Source organism: Podarcis cretensis (assembly GCF_951804945.1).
Source record: "Podarcis cretensis genome assembly, chromosome: 8".
Lineage (NCBI taxonomy): Eukaryota > Metazoa > Chordata > Lepidosauria > Squamata > Lacertidae > Podarcis > Podarcis cretensis.
The window spans coordinates 79304584-79322951 of NC_137177.1; the positions used below are offsets into that span (position 1 = coordinate 79304584).

Genomic DNA, 18368 nt, shown 5'->3' on the forward strand with positions numbered 1-18368 from the left:
GTTTGTTGTGGGGGAGGAAGGGAAAGGAGAATGTTAGCCGCTTTGAGACTCCTGAAGGGGAGTGAAAGGTGGGATATCAAATCCAAACTCCTCTTCTTCTTCTTCTTCTTCTTCTTCTTCTTCTCTTTGACATCTGGTGGGAGGGCGTTGCACAGGTCGGGTGCCACCACCGAGAAGGCCCTCTGCCTGGTTCCCTGTAACTTGGCTTCTCGCAGCGAGGGAACAGCCAGAAGGCCCTCGGCACTGGACCTCTCCTCCATGTTGATCTCATATTTAAAGCCATCCAAATTGGTAGCCATTGCTGTCTCCTATTGAAGAGAGATCCATAGCTTAACTGTGAGCTGTGTAAAGAAGGACTTTCTTTTATCTTAACCACGGTGGGATCTATACACACAAACAAAACCCACGCTGGGAAAATGCTTTTTTAAAATCAAACAAACACGTTTTTAAAAACACATTGAATTTTGCATAGCTCACTGTCACCATCTAGTGTCACATTTGTATACTTTACAACACATTTAAAACGTTTCATTTGCAGCTGTGTAGATGAGTCCCACGTTATGTATTTGCTCAATGCAACTGCAATGCCGTGGGCTGGTTGCATTTTCTTTTTTGCAGTATAATATTGTTTGCAGGGTCCCCCCACCTTCTCTTACAAAATAACATACACACACACACACACCCTTTTTAAAAAAAATGCTGATCATCCGAAAACTACACAAAAACACAACTTTGGGGAAACAGATGTAGAACCCAGGATTGCAACCCATTTAGCTGGAAAGCGTGTGTGTGTGTGCGTGCGTGTGTGTGTGTGGAATGACACAACAAAGTGAGCCCTTGTGTGTCTCCCTGCCCTGTTGCTCAAGCAGATGAGTGGAACCGTCTTCCCCTTCTGGTGGTTCCTCCTCTTTCTAGGGAAATCTGGGTCCCACAGTGATGCTGCTGTTAGTTAGGCCCCCAGAGTCTACACCGGTCACTCCGTGTCCAAAATAGATGTAACGGACTCCGGCAGGGTAGTTATGGAATGTATACGAGCCCTAGAGAGGAAAGAGGAGAAGGAATGGTTAGGAGTCAGTTCAACAAAAGAAAGAGGAAGGATCTGACGTTTTCACGAACCATTTACTCAAGGCCCACATTAATATCCCAGAGCCGATTTGATGCCTTTTCCTGCTAACCTCTCTCCATTCTGTCTCTCCGGGCTCACTTAAGACCAACTCTTCAGCGCGACAATCACAGAGGACTTCAGAATCAGCAGACAACAGTTTCACGTGCAGAGTGTAGTTGTAGGGGACCTCGTCAAGGACGTCGCACCTATTTTGGGGCACAAAACGACACATGAGCGATTTCTGAGGAGGAACCGGTCCCGCAAAAAAGAGCTGATCGCATTTGGAGAATTTGCAGCTGCCTGCTTATTATGCATTTATTTAGAGAATCTGAATGGAAGTGAGAGCTAGACCATAAAGAAGGCTGATCGCCGAAGAATTGATGCTTCTGAATTATGGTGCTGGAGGAGACTCTTGAGAGTCCCATGGACTGCAAGAAGATCAAACCTATCCATTCTGAAGGAAATCAGCCCTGAGTGCTCACTGGAAGGACAGATCCTGAAGCTGAGGCTCCAATACTTTGGCCACCTCATGAGAAGAGAAGACTCCCTGGAAAAGACCCTGATGTTGGGAAAGATGGAGGGCACAAGGAGAAGGAGACGACAGAGGCCAAGATGGCTGGACAGTGTTCTCGAAGCTACCAGCATGAGTTTGACCAAACTGTGGGAGGCAGTGAAAGACAGGAGTGCCTGGCGTGTTCTGGTCTATGGGGTCACAAAGAGTCAGACACGACTAAACGACTAAACAAACAACAAAGGGTATCTGTGCCCTGCTTTTCAGCCAAAAAAGCCCCCAGATCAGCTTACACAGAACTGAAACTGAAAACTAGACCACCCCTTCTCGCAGGCTTGCAATTTGCAGCACACAAGAGAGAAAAGGGACAAGGAAGGAAGAGGAAAATCAAAACGTGGGCACCAGTTTCTAAACAGTTGTACCTATAGGGACCAGCTGGCACAATTCAGGAGAAGGAGGTGAAGCCCTGAGATCTTTGAAACCACTAGGAACTTGTTGCTTCCAAATTAAACTGAGTTCTGCTATCTATTGCATTCCTCGCTTTGCCCAGAAATCATGGCAGATGAGCAACCCCAACCGTAGGGGTTCGTTTTGCTTCTGCTATCAAGAAGGGCTACCCAGCCTGCAACCCCTGGTATCGCCAGCTCCAGCACTCACCAGTCTTTCACAACAATATCAGGCTTGACTTCATCCATCAGCTCATCCCAGTAGCCATGATCCTTTAAGACGATGACCTGGCTTTTGGGTGAAGGCCTGAAAAAGAGATCAAAGCCATTATCACCATCACCCACGTGGACCCATTGATATTGGGTTGGAGAGCACTGGTGGGAAATCTCAGGCCCCAGCACCTACTACAGCCCTCCAAACCTCTCTGTCTGGCCCAGGCTGCAACCCCTTCCTGACCCCATGCCCTACTGACTTTGACAAACTCAACGACCCAACTCAGAAGCTTCCACCCTCCACAAAAGCATGCAAAGTTTCAACTTCCCATAGCAAACTCCCACTGGACAAATAAGTAACTGCTAAGCTCCTTACCTCTCTCGCCCTGACCTAGCCACATGATCCATGCAACGGTCACCTCCAGACTGGATTATTGTAACTCGCTCTACATGGGGCTGCCCTTGAGACTGACCCAGAAACTCCAGCGGGTGCAGAATGCCGCAGCGAGACTCCTTACGGGGTCCTCGCTGCGGGATCACATTCACCCGGTGCTATACCAGCTGCACTGGCTCCCGGTGGAGTACAGGATCAGGTTTAAGGTGCTGGTTTTAACCTTTAAAGCCCTATACGGCCTAGGACCCTCGTACCTACGGGACCGCCTCTCCTGGTATGCCCCACAGAGGAACTTACGGTCTTCAACCAAAAACATCTTGGAGGTCCCAGGCCACAGAGAGGTTAGGCTGGCCTCAACCAGAGCCAGGGCTTTTTCGGCTGTGGCTCCGATCTGGTGGAACGCTCTGTCACAAGAGACTAGGGCCCTGCGGGACTTGACATCTTTCCGCAGGGCCTGCTGGACAGAGCTGTTCCACCAGGCCTTTGGCCAAGGCACAGCCTGACTTCCTCCTTTGGCAACTCTAGCCCAATGATTGCCATTAATTTGATTTGAATTAATTTTATAATGAAATGATTTTAGAATGTTGTATTATTTTATTGTTGTTAGCTGCTCCTTGAGCCTGGCTTTGGCTGGGGAGGGCGGGATATATATATAAAAATTTATTATTATTATTATTATTATTAAACACATACCACCACCACCCCAAATTCATTTGATTGGGAATGTGCTCCTTACCCGCTAAATGCAGCAAAGCACCATGTTCCATCCTCAAAGGGAGAGTTGTCCCTTGATAGCTTCCCTACATCCCAGGCCTCTTCTTGATCTGGCCCAATTTGCCAGGAGTTCAGGCCCTCTGTGGCGAATCCAGAAAGAAAAGGACAGTGAAAGGAAAGGATACATACAGATATTGAACCTGGGATTTCTGCACTCCCTACACACGAACACTGTCTCCAGATAAAGGTAATCACCCGAGGCAACCAAAACTATTTCCTTCCCGCCAGAGTGGTACCTATTTATCTACTTGCACTTTGACGTGCTTTCGAACTGCTAGGTTGGCAGGAGCAGGGACCGAGCAACAGGAGCGCACCCCATCCCGGGGATTCGAACCGCCGACCTTCTGATCAGCAAGTCCTAGGCTCTGTGTTTTAACCCACAGCACCACCTATCTAATGCTTATTTTTTGAATTCTATTGTTATTCATGTTTTTATACTGTATTTTATGCTGCTAGTGTTTTAAATTTGTTGTTAGCTGCCCTGAGCCCGGTTTTTGAACCAGGAAGGGCGGGGTATAAATAAAAATTATTATTATATTATTAAGATTTATGGCGCGGGAGAAGTCTAGAAGAAGTTCTTCCTCCCCACCTTCGCCGCAGGGATTCCTGATGAGGTTCTTCTTCATGCTGCAGAGAAAGTAGAAAGTCTTCCAGTCAGGGAGAGCACCAGTCAACACCCCATGTGGGTAGCCGGCCTGCTCACACTTCTCTTTCCATCCCGTGTTCAGACGGTCCACAATGTCTCGCCACCCAGAGCAAACCAGACGGCAACTGCGAAGGAGGAACCAGGAAGGGAGCCGAAGGAAGATCTCCAGCAGCATCTCCTTGGGAAGGTCCTCAATATTCACCATCTTCCTTCGGGAAAGGTCTGAGGGCGGCCACGAGGCAGGGGAAGAAATGGAAGAGAAAGCATCTCAAACTCTGGGATTCGCTCCCGCAAGAAGCAGCAACGGCCGCAGATTCGGATGGCTTTAAAAGAGGATTAGACAGAGATGGAAAGAAGATAAAGTCCCCGCCAGAGAAGAATGACAGATCCAGTTGATGGACTATGCCGAAATGGCCAAAAGGACCGGAAGAGTCAGAAATCAGGAAGACCAAAATTTTTATAGGGAATGGGGGAAATTTATAACTGATCTTAAAAACCATTGTAAACAGTTAAAGTCATTAGTAGGATTGGAATATCACTTGTAGTTTAATGGTGAATTTTGGACACAATGGAGAGGTAAAAAAGATTTTGGATTATCCTAAGAGATGCTGGAGGAAATGATTAACAATAGGACCCACAAAGGGGAGGAGGGAAGTCCAAGAGATGCCTTGGAATGTTGTTTTTATGTTGTATGTTGGATATGTGACTGTAAATTTTTAATTTGAAAAACCAAATAAATAAATTTAAAAATAAATAAATAAGGATTAGACAAGGTCATGGAGACATGTGAAGAGCCTGCTGGATCAGGCCAATGGTCCATCTAGCCCAGAATCCTGTTCTCACAGATGCTTCCAAGGGAAGCCCACAAGCCAGAGAACCATCTGTGGTTTCCAATGTGATGGCCTGGGACTCGGGCTCGGACTCGGAACCAGAGGAGTCTCAGTCTGCACCGGATCCTTTGCCTCAGGCATCATCTGAACCAAGTCTGGGGCCTGATCCTGAAGGGTCCCAGTCTGCACAGGTTCCCCTGCAACAAACACCAGCTGGGCCGAGTCAGGGGCCTGAGCCTGCCCTGGCTCCAGATGCGGGGATTGCCTCGTTGCCTTCAGCTGGGCCATCACTTACAGCTGCTCCACTACCAGTTGGGTCAGGAGAGGCTGAGGAGGCCTCTGGGTCTAGTAACCCACTGACGTCTCCCAAGCTGCAGAGACTAAGGTCTGAGAGAAGGAGAGACCTTCTCGCAGGAGAAGTGCTCACCTTTGGGCAAAACAGGGAGGTGAGTCACCAGGGGATCAGGACTGGCCACTACCCCGACATAGATAAAAGGCTGTTAGACCCTGCCCCAGGTTGCGGGAGCAACATTGCTGTATGCCAGACCCTGCCTGAGATCCTGTCCTGTCCTTGCCTGGGTTCCTGTCTCGTGTCCTGCCTTGACCCTGTTGGACTGACTCCTAGCGGAACCTACAGATTCTGGACCGGACCTAGACCGCGGTTCTCGGGTTACCCCCGGGCCTAGCACATCCAGCAACTGACATTCAAAAGCATTGCTGCCTTCACCTGTGAAGGCAAAGCACAGCCATCCTTGCTAGCAAGCCACGGATCTCCTCATCTTCTTCCATGAGTTTCCCCAATCCTCTTTTAAAGCCATCCAAGTTATTATGGAATCGTAGAGCTGGAAGATGCTGGGGACGCGATTGGCGCTGAGGGTTAAACCATAGAGCCTAGGACTTGCTGATCAGAAGGTCGGCGGTTCGAATCCCCGCTGTAATGGGATAAGGGGTTGCTTGTGCGTAAGCGCTAAAACGCTCCCAGTTTTGTAGTTAGTTTTAAACTCTCCCTAACCGGACAGCCATAAGTGCGTGGCTGCCTTAATCACTGGCAGAATCCGTCAGTGGGCGTTTCCTGAATTTCTTCCAACATAAAAGTTCTTTGACAGAAAGTCTCCTCCTTGATTCCCTGCGCGACAGCTTTCTGCGCAGAGTGGGCGTTCCCAGGGGAGGTCCTGAGCTCTCACAACTGGTCTCGCTTGAAGCGTCTCTGAGCCTCACCTCCGACGCTGTCTCCTCCTCCCCTCCTTCTTCAGCGGAAACTCTCGCTCTCCCCTTGCTGGTTCCCTCCTCAGCATCCGAGGGTCTCCCAGCATCCGAGAGCCTCTCCACCACCCTGAGCTCCGATGGCAGTTCCCTGACACCCGCGATGGGGTGAGCTCCCGTTGTTTGGTCCCTGCTCGTGCCAACCTAGTAGTTCAAAAGCACGTCAAAGTGCAAGTAGATAAATAGGTACCACTCCGGCGGGAAGGTAAACGGCATTTCCGTGCGCTGCTCTGATTCGCCAGAAGCAGCTTAGTCATGCTGGCCACATGACCCGGAAGCTCCCTCGGCCAATAAAGCAAGATGAGCGCCGCAACCTCAGAGTTGGCCACGACTAGGCCTAATGGTCAGGGGTCCCTTTACCTTTACCTAGAGCTGGAAGGGACCCCGAGGGTCATCTAGTTCAACCCCCTGCAAGGCAGGAATGAATCCCAGTGAAAGCATCCATGGCCACCCAAGCTCTGCTTAGAAACCTCCAAGGAAGGAGAGTCCACAGCCTTCCACTGTTGGTGGCCATCACTGCTTCTTAGTTCCTGATCATGGAGGAAGTTCCTTCTTTCCCTGCTCAGAGGCACTTTGGCCACTTGTGCTCTTGGAGACTGTTTCTGATGTGGGCGTTTTTACCGTACTGACTTATACTAAATACTTATTTACAGCTTGCCCTCGGAAATGCAAGCTTGCTTACTCAGATGATGAGAATAACGTTTTTGTTGGTTCCCCCCTCCAAAAGTGCTTTATTATTATTTTTGCAAATTTATTTATTTGTTTTTTTGAATTAACATTTTACACTCGCATATCCAACATACATCATAAAGACAAGATTCCAAAGAATCTCCTGGACTTCTCAACTTCCCCTTTGTGGGTTCTATCTTTAGTCATTTCCTCCTGCATCTTTTACATGCATAGGCAAACTAAGGCCCAGGGGCCGGATCCGGCCCAATCGCCTTCTAAATCCGGCCTGTGGACGGTCCGGGAATCAGCGCGTTTTTACATGAGTAGAATGTGTCCTTTTATTTAAAATGCATCCCTGGGTTATTTGTGGGGCATAGGAATTATATCATTCCCCCCCCCCCCAGAAAAATATATAGTCCGGCTCCCCATAAGGTCTGAGGGACAGTGGACCGGCCCCCTGCTGAAAAAGTTTGCTGACCCACCCCTGTTCTTTAATTATAATAATCCAGATCTTTTACATCTCCATTATATCCAAAATTCACCATTAAACTACAAGTGTTATTCCAATGCAACTAACAATTTTAACTGTTTAGAATGGTTTTTAAGATAAATTATAAATTTTGCCCCTTCCTTATTTTTTTTTAAAGTTTTAATTAAACCCTCCCACGGATTTACCCTTACACCCCCCCCCCCGCCCTCCAGCTCATGGCACCTGGAAGCCCCACCTCACCTCCGGGGTTAAAAGAGTCGTTTCTGCCCGGTTCTGTGCCGAGAATGCAAGGAGGAAGTGAAACTGCTCTGATATCAGATAACACCACCCAATCTCCGCCTCGAGGAGGGGAATCCTGGCTCATTTGCATACGATGACACCCCTTCGACGTCAGCTGGCCAGTGGCGTAGCGTGGGTTGTCAGCACCCGGGACAAGGCAAGTAATTTGAGCCCCCTAACCCGTGGATTTGCGCCCCCTAACCCTAACCCCCAGATGTTGCGGCCGGTGCGGCCGGCCCCCCCTGCCACGCCACTGCAGCTGGCTCCTTCCAAAGGAACCCCGTCCCTCCCCTCCCGCTTTAATCGATTAATAATCGTTTAATCGTTTCGGTTCGGAGCTGATTCTGGCCACCAGGGCTTCATTTAATCCGGGGCGGGGCGACAGGAGGGTCTCGTCATATTATGCAAATAAGCTTTACTTGGGGATCGCTCCTTGGACGTGTGCATGGATTTTTTGGAAGCTACAGTATTTATAATAATAGCGGGGTTTTTTTAACCAGGGCTCTCCATCCTGGCAGCGAAGGCTTTATAGGGTCCTTCTACAACCGTGCTTTGGAAGTCAGCCTCCTTGAGCTCAGGCAGATAGACTTCCTTCCCGGGAAACTCAGGAAAAAGTGGACTTGGGAATTGCAGTTGCTCTTTGGAGAAGAGTCTGTGCCCTCGACCGGGGCGCGCTCAATCCGAGAGGCGCATCATCGTGCGCAAAGGCACCCCGGCTGGGAATCCCCCGCTCGCCCTGCCTACAAGGGGTGGTGCTCCCCGAGAGTTTCCTGCCCCCTCGCCCATGTTCACATTCGGTTTCTTTTTCCTGCAAGGCTGTTGAGTGTCTTGGGGTACCGCGTGGCTCCCGCGTGGCTGTTGCGCATTTTCCAGCCCCGGTAAGCCTGTTTGTTTGTTTGTTTGTTTGTTTGCTTTGGAGGGAGGGGACGTTGTGCAGCCTGCGAGGTTCAGTTTGTATTGGGGGGGTCCGCCCTCTCCTGCCCTCCGGACCTGTTTGCGGTAGGAGAAGTGATGGCATGGCCTCTGAGCATGTGCAGAGCGACCCCTCCTTCTTTTCTTCCCTCTAAGTATAAGTTCGTGTGTTTTTTTCCAGGGTTTCAGATACGTGTGAACTTGTTTTTTTGTTTTTTTTAATAATTTTTATTAACTGGCCAATCACATCAAATTAAATCACATCATATAAATTCCGAATTACAAAGCCAAATTTTTAAATTTTGTTGGGGGAACCCATACTTCAAGATCCAAAGGGGAATTCAGATCATCTTCTTATTACTGCGTTAATGTCCAAATCAGTCCCAATCAGTCCAAACAAAGTTCATAATTCTATCCAGTCTTATCTTGGTGTTGCCACATCATATCTTGTTCGTATAATTTCTCTTTTTCCTTTACGATCTCTTCTGTTAGTCTCCTTAAGCCGATAGCAAGTGTAATAATCCTGTGTGGATTTCCCGTTCCTTCACTAAGTCCAGATGGTTTCCATATATCTCCTTCGTAGATAACATCACTTTATCCATCGTAAATTTTGGCATTTGTCGCTCTTAAGTCCCACCGAGGAGTTGATTCACGATATGTAAACAACTCTATTTCTCTCTTTCTCCTCCCAGACCCAAGAGCTCCCACAATGCCTCACAAAATGGCGAACGGCATTTTTTCCCGACTGCGTCACTCCAAAACTCTTAGCTTTCCAGCTTCATCTTGAAACATTGCTTTGGATCGAAAGTTTATCTCCACACAGCCTTAAATCCACAGCTTAAGTCCTTAATTTCTGACTCATTAGGGGAGGGGGATTCTTGTTAAATCACATAAAAAGGTAGAGGCAGGTTTTTCCCCCCCTCCCCCCTCAGTCATTACCGTATCTTGACGTTCTTCTCGTATTTTATTGTTGTCTTGTTATCAGAGATCTCTTCTGTCAGCAGTATTTACTCCCCTTTTTCCTTGATGTATGTGCAATTAATCATGTCCAAATTATTTCTTTTAAAGATCATTGCAACCAGCGGCGCGAATCGGGGACGGCGTCGAGGAGTGCCGAAAATCCCACAGGAGGGCTTTGTGCCTAGTGCCCCCACCCCCACAAATTTGGGGGTGGTATAGGGCACAGCAGGCAAGGGCCGTCCCCCCCCCCCCATAATCCTGGGGGGGTTAAGGAGGCTAATTACCCCCATCATAGCCTCCAAATTACCTCGTGTGGGGCGGAGAGATGTTATTGTCAGCCATCTTCCGATGCGCCACCTAGTGGCCCCCCCAGATACGTGTGAACTTGTGATTGGAGTCCCTCCCCTCGCTATGAAGTGTTGCCACGTGCATGGAGTAATTGCGTTTTTGGGTCCGTGGGGATGCTCAGAATTGGTCTATCCAGAGGATCCCTGTTAGACCCACAGCCAATGGGTTCTGCATGTCAGTACAGAACAGTGAAATGCAATAGTTAGTAATGGGCTACTCAGAATAGGCCCATTGAAATGAATGGGCCTACGTTAGCCAGTTTCGCTCATTTTAATGGGTTATCTCTGAAGGCAACCCGATAATAACCCTGGTTAAATTAACATTTTAATGGGCGGTGCGGTTTTGACACACAATTTATAAAAAAATAAATAATTTTTAAATATCCCTGAACTCCTCTCTTCCCAGCTGCTTCTGCGTGGTCTGCGTGGTCTGCTCCTCCTAGGTCTGGAGGGTGGGCCAGGGCAGGTAGAAAACGCCATTGCCTGATGGCCAGCACAAAATGCAGAAGGAAAGCAAAAAATGAAAGGGGGAAGCAGATGGATGTGGATAGAGCACAGAATGTTTAACTGGCTCTTAGGGCAGAGAAAGAAGCCAGGGGGAAGAATCAGGAAAGGAATGAAGCACGTGGCTACAACATTTTGTTGCAGCGTTCCTCTTTACAACTATTTCCCACTGCTGTTATTCTTGTGGGATTTCTCTCTCTCTCATTCTCGCCCTCTTGTGGTGCTTCCCTGTTAGCGGACAAAAGACCACTTTGAAGAAAGATGCTGACTATCGGAGACTTGCCTGAACGTGTCCTGCTGGAGGTGCTGGTCCGGGTACCAGCGAGGAACCTGCTTTGCAACTGCCGGCTGGTTTGCTCCCAGTGGCGACGCCTGGTGGACGACCCCGAGCTGTGGAAGATTAAGTTCCAGTGAAAGAGCGGACCTGAGACCCAAGAGTCGAAGGCCTTCTTCATTTACTCCCACAGGGAGAAGAACTTAATCAAGAATCCTTGCGGCAAAGGTGCATCCCTGTTCAGCTGGGGGAGAAATGGGGAGGAGGGGGTTATTGCTTGTTTTCTGTTCTTTGTTTTTATTATGTGTTTTGTGTTCGTTACCTTGCATTTTTACATCCCTAAGATCTACAGATGAAGGGCAGCACAGTGGTACCTCGGGTTACATACGCTTCAGGTTACAGACTCCACTAACCCAGAAATAGTACCTCGGGTTAAGAACTTTGCTTCAGGGTGAGAACAGAAATCGTGCTCTGGCGACACTGCTGCAGTGGGAGGCCCCATTAGCTAAAGTAGTACCTCAGGTTAAGAACAGACCTCCAGAACGAATTAAGTTCTTAACCTGAGGTACTACTGTATACAAATTTAATAAATAAGGAAAGGGAAATGGTCACAGTCCGACAAGCTGCAACTGATGGGGAACAGGGCAGGGCAATGCTGGGTTTTCAACATCGCGGTTCATTGCCAGCCAATCATTGGGGTTTGACGATATACCACAATTTTGAAAAAAGTTGCATCGGCCCCAGCCGGCGAGGTGCTGGGTGAAAACACCACAGATCTCATTGTGGGAGCTGAGGCATTTTCAGTCCAGCGCCAGCGGAGCCAGCTCTGAGGCCCTTTGGCCTGGCTCTGCTGGGGGCTGGAAAACAACTGCCCCCGGCGCAGCCAGCCCCAACGTCCCTACCACTCGTGCTGGAGCAGCAAGAATCCAAGCTGCTTCTGCCTTTGATGGCATTGGGGGCAGGCAAACTATCTTGCCCGCTTGCCCCCCACTCCCGAAGACCAACCTAGTGGCAATAGCCAAGCACATGGAACCTGTGCAGGTGTGCTGCTTCTTTCTTCCGGTGGGGGTGTCGTTCACCCCAGGAGGAATGACATAGCCCCCCCCCCCCCGGTCGCAAGGCGTGGGGTATCTTCACCTTGTGGAGAGGGGCTGCTGGCGAGTGCTGGGCCTCCAGCAGCATCAAAGAACCCCCAAAACCACCTGGCTGCCTTCCACCAGGAGGGGGGGCTCCATCTTCCTGGGAGGAAAGGCACGGCACCCCCTCCTGGAGGAAGGCAGCCAGGCGGGGTCTGGGCTCTCTCAGCTGGAGAGGGGTTGCACTTTGACAGAGCCCCCATCCTGCCGCTGGCTCGTGTGAGTCGCTGGTGGGTCGAGGGCTCTGTAAAACAACTTGGCTCAGGCAAGGGTAGCAGCTCACTCCTCAGCCAAGCAGTTTAAAGAAGCAGAGGAAGGAACATGCCGTATTGGTACCTCACCAGTTCAGCTTGATTCTCCCTCTGCTGAGACAGACTACAATGGCGGTTTCACCAGCCACATATCTGCTCCCAGCTAGTTTGCTTCTCCCTCTGGGCGCTGGAGGCAGAGGGACTGGAGAGCGGTGACGGTTTCACCAGTGATATACCAAGTGAAGCTGTCATAGCGGTCTGCCCCCAAATAACAGTCCTGGGCGATATATTGATACATTGCCCAGGCCTAGTGGGGAAAGGGTTCAGTGGCAGGCAGGCAGTGGACTAGAGGTACTAGGCTGTTCCCCTAAATGTTCCTGGTATATCTGAGTACTAAAGTATTAAACCCTGATGCCACCTTTCCAAGTCCTGCCTGACTTAGGGAAGGATGTGAGATGCTTGAGAGCCAGCATGGTGTAGTGGTTAAGAGTGGTAGACTCGTAATCTGGGGAACCGGGTTCGCATCTCCGCTCCTCCACATGTAGCTGCTGGGTGACCTTGGGCTAGTCACACTTCTCTGAAGCCTCTCAGCCCCACTCACCTCACAGAGTGTTTGTTGTGGGGGAGGAAGGGAAAGGAGAATGTTGGCCGCTTTGAGACTCCTTCGGATAGTGATAAAGCGGGATATCAAATCCAAACTACTTCTTCTTCTTCTTCTTCTTGTGCGTGTGATGTCAGTAGGAAAAGGGACCCCTGACCATTAGGTCCACTTGTGGCCGACTCTGGGGTTGCGGCGCTCATCTCACTTTATTGGCTGAGGGAGCCGGCGTACAGCTTCCGGGTCATGTGGCCAGCAGGACTAAGCTGCTTCTGGCGAACTAGAGCAGTGCACGGAAACACCGTTTACCTTCCTGCCTGAGCAGTACCTATTTATCTACTTGCACTTTGACGTGCTTTCGAACTGCTAGGTTGGCAGGAGCAGGGAGCAAGCAACAGGCGCTCACCCTGTCATGGGGATTCGAACCGCCGACCTTCTGATCAGCAAGTCCTAGGCTTTGTGGTTTAACCCACAGCGCCACCCACATCCCGTGATGTCAGTACATCATGCCTAAAACATCCTCCCTGTTGCCCTCGCTGGCCCGCATGTTCCTCCAGGATCTGTATCCTCTCCTTTGTCTGGCAATTGACTCCTCTGTTGCTTCCACTGACTGAAAAGCCTCTTTCTTCAATGTCCGTCATTTTGGTTTGGTTTCCGCAGAGGGCCTGGACTCCTGGGTTATGAGGGTCCCTTCCGAGGGCCACTGGAAAACTGAGGAGCTGTCCGAGATGGATTTGGCAGCCCTCCCTGTGGAAAGTTTCCTCCAGATGAATTCCTACGCAAAAAAGAAAGACTCCTCCCCACAGTGGGACAACCAATGCTTTGCTGCGTGTGACGGGTGAGTGTCCGTGGACATCTGTGAGTCCAAAATGACTCCCTGGCTGCAAATCTGGTCCCTCGGGGACACAGTTACCCCATTTGGGATCAGGGAACCCCACACACATGCCCACCCCCTGTCCCCCAGAAACAGTACTTCTCGCTTGTCGGGGTTTGACCTCAGGCCATCCATCAACTGCCATCAATCCTCCAAATGCCTTCAAACATTCACGCAAGATGTTCCTTTGTGCTCCAGGCTCTGCAGCAAAGCTCAGCTCATCATTCTGAAGGACCTTGGGTACTGGGACGAGCTGATAGATGAAGCCAGACCTAACATCGCCGTGAATGAATGGTGGGTTCAGAGCATCCAGTCTTGGTTATTGTGTGGGGGGGGGGAGGCTGCGTGGTTCAAAGGACAGAACAAAAACGTATGGAATATGCAGACATGGCAAAACTTAACAGAAGAATAAGAGATCAAGAGAACAAAAGAACGGAAATGGTTATTTAATATTTACAGATAAGTTGTAAACAGAACATTGTCAGGATTATTGTAATAACCTGCAATTGCATACAATTTGCTCATTTATTCATCTGTTTTAAATATATATATATGTTTGAAATAGATGAATAAATGAGCAAATTAAGTTAATTTGGATATGCAGAAGATACTAAAAATGAATTTAAGGAACCGCAGGAAGAGGGGGAAGGAAGTCAAGTTTTGAAATGTTAAAATGATTGTAAAATTAGTGAAATGTAGAAAACTGAAAAGCAGGATCTGGCAGGATTCCAGACAGCTCCAAAGCTGGCAATGTGCTCCAATCTAACGCCCTTCAACCTTGGGTCTCCTAGTGTTACTGGACTACAACTGCCATCATCCCTCACCACTGGGGATGATGGGACTTGTAGTCCAACCACCTAAGGTTATAGAACACTGCTCATCCGATCTGAGCCTTCCTCCCCCCCAATAATTTTTCTGTTTTATATTTTAGAATATCCATTTAAACAACCTTAAAATATCAATGACTTCCCTTCTTCTCTTTCCATGGTTCATTTTGCATAACACAAATCCCTGCATATTTTATATAAACCGAACCATTCAGTTTTCTCTTATTGCATCCATCCAAACTTATTTGCACTGCTGAATTTATCTGAATGCTGCCAATGTTTTCAAGTGTACACAGTTCCCCCCCCCCCAATATATTCAACAAACATTTTCCAATCTTCTTTAAGAATATGTTCTCTTATTCTATATGTTAAGAACGCGAGCTGGGCATATTCCATCAGTTTAAGTTGCCGCTCTTCTTTAGTTGGGACCTTGCTCGTTTTCCATTTTGGGGCCAACAAACTATGGGCCGCAGTAGTAGCATACATAAATAACCTTGTTTTGTTAGCACCCTGAGCCTTTTTGCACCTTTGAAGGCCTTGAATTTCCTGAGCAAGCTGTGCCTCACTGAGATAAGATATTCCTTAAAGGGCCTGCAGGCAGACATGAATGGCACAGTCAGAGATAGGGATGCTTCTGAGTAACAACTGCTGGAAAGGCAGGAAGGGAGAAGGTTCTTGTACTCGGGTCCTGCTTGTGGGTTTCCCAGAATGGGCATCTGGTTGGCCACTGTGAGAACAGGATGCTGGACTCAATGGTCCATTGGCTTGATCTAGCAAGCTCTTCTTATGTTTTGTAGACACACCAAATAATATATCTACTGTCAGGGAACTGACATCAGAGCGAGAGGCGGAGGCAGGGCTCCAAAGCGATGCCGGAGAGGGGACCAGCAGGGGGGAAGGAATTCAGCGTAACACCAGTAGAGAAGAGAGGGAGATGGAGGAATTGGAGACAGGTCTCCAAGACCCTTCACCAGAGACTAGTGGGGAGAGCGCTGACACGCCCCTGCCTTCCCCTTACTTGCGCAGACGAGTTCCGCGCAGGGAAAGTAGGAGGAGACTTGGCGTCAAACAGCTCTTATGCTGGAAGAGGTTCAAGAAACGCCCACTGACGGATTCTGCAAGTGACTGACCGGCCACAGAGTGTGAGCTGTCAGCCAAAGCATGGTTGGCCAGGCAATCTAACTAAAACTGAAGGCAACTTACGCACAAGTAACCCCCTTACAACCATTACATCTACATACAAACGTAAGAAGAGCCCTCCTAGATCAGGCCAACGACCCGTCTAGTCCAGCCTCCTGTTCATGTGCAACTGGTATTCAAATGTGTCCTGCCTCTTGACAGTGGAGGGAGAACACAGATACCATGGCTGGTAGCTTCAAGAGCCACCTCTCTCCATATGAACCTAGCCAGACCCTGAGATCATCTTCCAAGAGCCTCCATCGTGTGCCTCCTCCTCGAGAGATCCGGAGCATGGCAACATGAGAACGGGGCCTCCTCTGTAGTGGCTCCCCATCTGTGGAATGCTCTCCCCAGGGAGGTTCGCCTGGCTCCTTCATTATACAGCTTTAGGCTCCAGGCAAAACCGTTCCTCTTTAATCAGGCCTTTGGCTGACTAACACCCGATGTCCTTTTAAAATGTAGTGGGTTGTTTTTGTTTATATTTGATTATGTGTTTTGTGGTTTTATATTGCGATTTTATGTTGTAACCGCCCTGAGACCTTCACGTATAGGGCATTATAGAAATATAATACAGTGGTACCTCGGGATGCGAACAGGATCCGTTTCGGAATCCCATTTGCATCCTGAAGCGAATGCAACCCACGTCTGCGCGGGTCGCGTTTCGCTGCTTCCACACATGCACGTGATGTCATTTTGACTGTCTGAAGAACATTTATCCCGAGGTATGATTGTAATAATAATAATATAATAATAATAATAATGGCCATTGAAAGCCGTATTCATGCATGAAACTGATTGATGTATATAAGCATACAGCCATTCGCCATTATTGGCTATATTACTACTAATTATTATTTATTAGAAGTAACTGTTTTAAAGTTGTACATTCAAGTACATGGGAATAGATTTGTATCAAAAGGTCTAGGCTGCCTTGATTTTTTTATCTGGAGGTTATCGGTCGCGAAATATATACTCTTGGTTTGGTGTTGAGTGTTCAAATCATGCCTAGTTTGGTTTCTGCCCAAACTGATGTTTTTTCTCCCCCCCCCCCCCAAAAAAAAACCCCAGCTATTATTGTCCCCCTGGCAGCCGCTATCAACTTAGTGTGAAGCTGTTGGACGCAGACTTTCAGCTCCTCCACATCCTCCATACGGAAGGGCGCGGTTCGGAAGCTCCACGCTGGCGTCGGGTCTGTATGCCCCAGTGGGAAATGCTTAGGGTGGGGAGCAGAAGCAAAGCCTGCAGTAGATGGGGGAAGGATTTATCGATCTGAGGGCCGGCATTCCCTTGTATGCAGGCTTTCGGGGGCCACATTCCAGTGATGGGCAGGAGCAGAGGTTGAAGTGGGCAAGCGGGTGCTTATTCATTTATTTTATCTAAAGGAGTTTGTGGTCATCACAAAAGGAGGGAGCCAGTGTGGTGTTTTAGTTAGAGTGTCAAGACTATGACCTGGGAGACCAGGGTTCGAATCCCCACTTGGCCATGAAGCTTGAGCCCATTCAATGTCTTCTCTAAGCCTAACCTACCTCCCTGGGGATAAAATGAGTAGGCGAGAGTTATATACGGCATCTTGAGCTCCTTGGAGAAAACATGGTCTATAAAAGTAATAAATGAATACTTTCTTGGGCTCCATGATCACTGCAGATGGTGACAGCAGTCACAAAATTAAGACGCCTGCTTCTTGGGAGAAAAGCAATGACAAACCTAGACAGCATCTTAAAAAGCAGAGATGTCACCTTGCCAACAAAGGCCCGTATAGTTAAAGCTATGGTTTTCCCAGTAGTGATGTATGGAAGAGAGAGCTGGACCATAAAGAAGGCTGATCGCTGAAGAATTGATGCTTTTGAATTCTGGTGCTGGAGGAGACTCTTGAGAGTCCCATGGACTGCAAGAAGATCAAACCTGTCCATTCTGAAGGAAATCAGCCCTGAGTGCTCACTGGAAGGACAGATCCTGAAGCTGAGGCTCCAATACTTTGGCCACCTCATGAGAAGAGAAGACTCCCTGGAAAAGAGGAGTGCCTGGCGTGCTCCAGTCCATGGGGTCACAAAGAGTCGGAAACGACTAAACAACAACAAATTTTAAAAACCTGTTTGTGATATACACAAAATTATCGATAAAGCAAGTTCAGAGAATCATAGTTGGAAATGACCGTGGGGGTCATCTAGTCCAACCCCCCTGCAATGCAGGAATATTTTGCCCAACAAGGGGCTTGAATCCACAACCCCAGGATTAAGAGCCCCGTGCTCTAACAGCTGAGAAAGATGAAAAAAACAAAATGTACAACATAGGAACAAAATCAGATTGTTGTTGTTGTTTAGTTGTTTAGTCGTGTCTGACTTTGTGATCCCATGGAGCAGAGCACTCCAGGCACTCCTGTCTTCCACTGCCTCCCGCAGTTTGGACAAACTCATGTTCATAGCTTCGAGAACACTGTCCAACCATCTCATCCTCTGTCGTCCCCTTCTCCTTGTGCCCTCCATCTTTCCCAACATCAGGGTCTTTTCCAGGGAGTCTTCTCTTCTCATGAGGTGGCCAAAGTATTGGAGCCTCAGCTTCAGGTTCTGTCCTTCCAGTGAGCACTCAGGGCTGATTTCCTTCAGAATGGATAGGTTTGATCTTCTTGCAGTCCATGGGACTCTCAAGAGTCTCCTCCAGCACCATAATTCAAAAGTATCAATTCTTTGACGATCAGCCTTCTTTATGGTCCAGCTTTCACTTCCATAAATCACTACTGGCAAAATCAGACTACATGCATGTTACAAGACAAAGTTGCACATTATTATATGCATGTCTTTGGATGTGCCTAAAAGAAAAAAGAGGTTAGCTGGGGCACTGAAAGAAGGACAGCAAAGGCACCTGACAAACATCATGTGCAGGTGGTTC

The 18368-nt window shown here is 48.5% G+C and overlaps 1 protein-coding gene and 1 pseudogene across 3 annotated transcripts in view; one reads left to right on the forward strand and one right to left on the reverse strand.

Annotated features, from left to right (window-relative positions):
• The window catches only part of LOC307222136 (F-box only protein 44-like), a 75010-nt pseudogene that overhangs the window by 52887 nt on the left and 3755 nt on the right, over positions 1-18368 (forward strand). The window contains exons 2-5 of the transcript XR_013843864.1: positions 10579-10845; positions 13263-13440; positions 13675-13770; positions 16551-16671. The product of XR_013843864.1 is annotated as an F-box only protein 44-like (transcript). The remainder of the gene's footprint in view (positions 1-10578; positions 10846-13262; positions 13441-13674; positions 13771-16550; positions 16672-18368) is intronic.
• Positions 408-7734, reverse strand: LOC307222130 (F-box only protein 44-like). 2 transcript variants are annotated; one of them, XM_079987249.1, is made up of 6 exons: positions 7582-7734; positions 4033-4311; positions 3406-3523; positions 2274-2369; positions 1176-1311; positions 408-1037 (listed from the first exon to the last, which is right to left on the reverse strand). In XM_079987249.1, the coding sequence occupies exons 1-6, from the start codon at positions 7709-7711 to the stop codon at positions 912-914; spliced, it is 885 nt and encodes a 294-aa protein (XP_079843375.1). In that variant the 5' UTR covers positions 7712-7734; the 3' UTR covers positions 408-911. The 2 variants fall into 2 exon arrangements, with proteins under 2 accessions (XP_079843375.1, XP_079843374.1); XM_079987248.1 differs by having other exon boundaries at positions 7564-7734.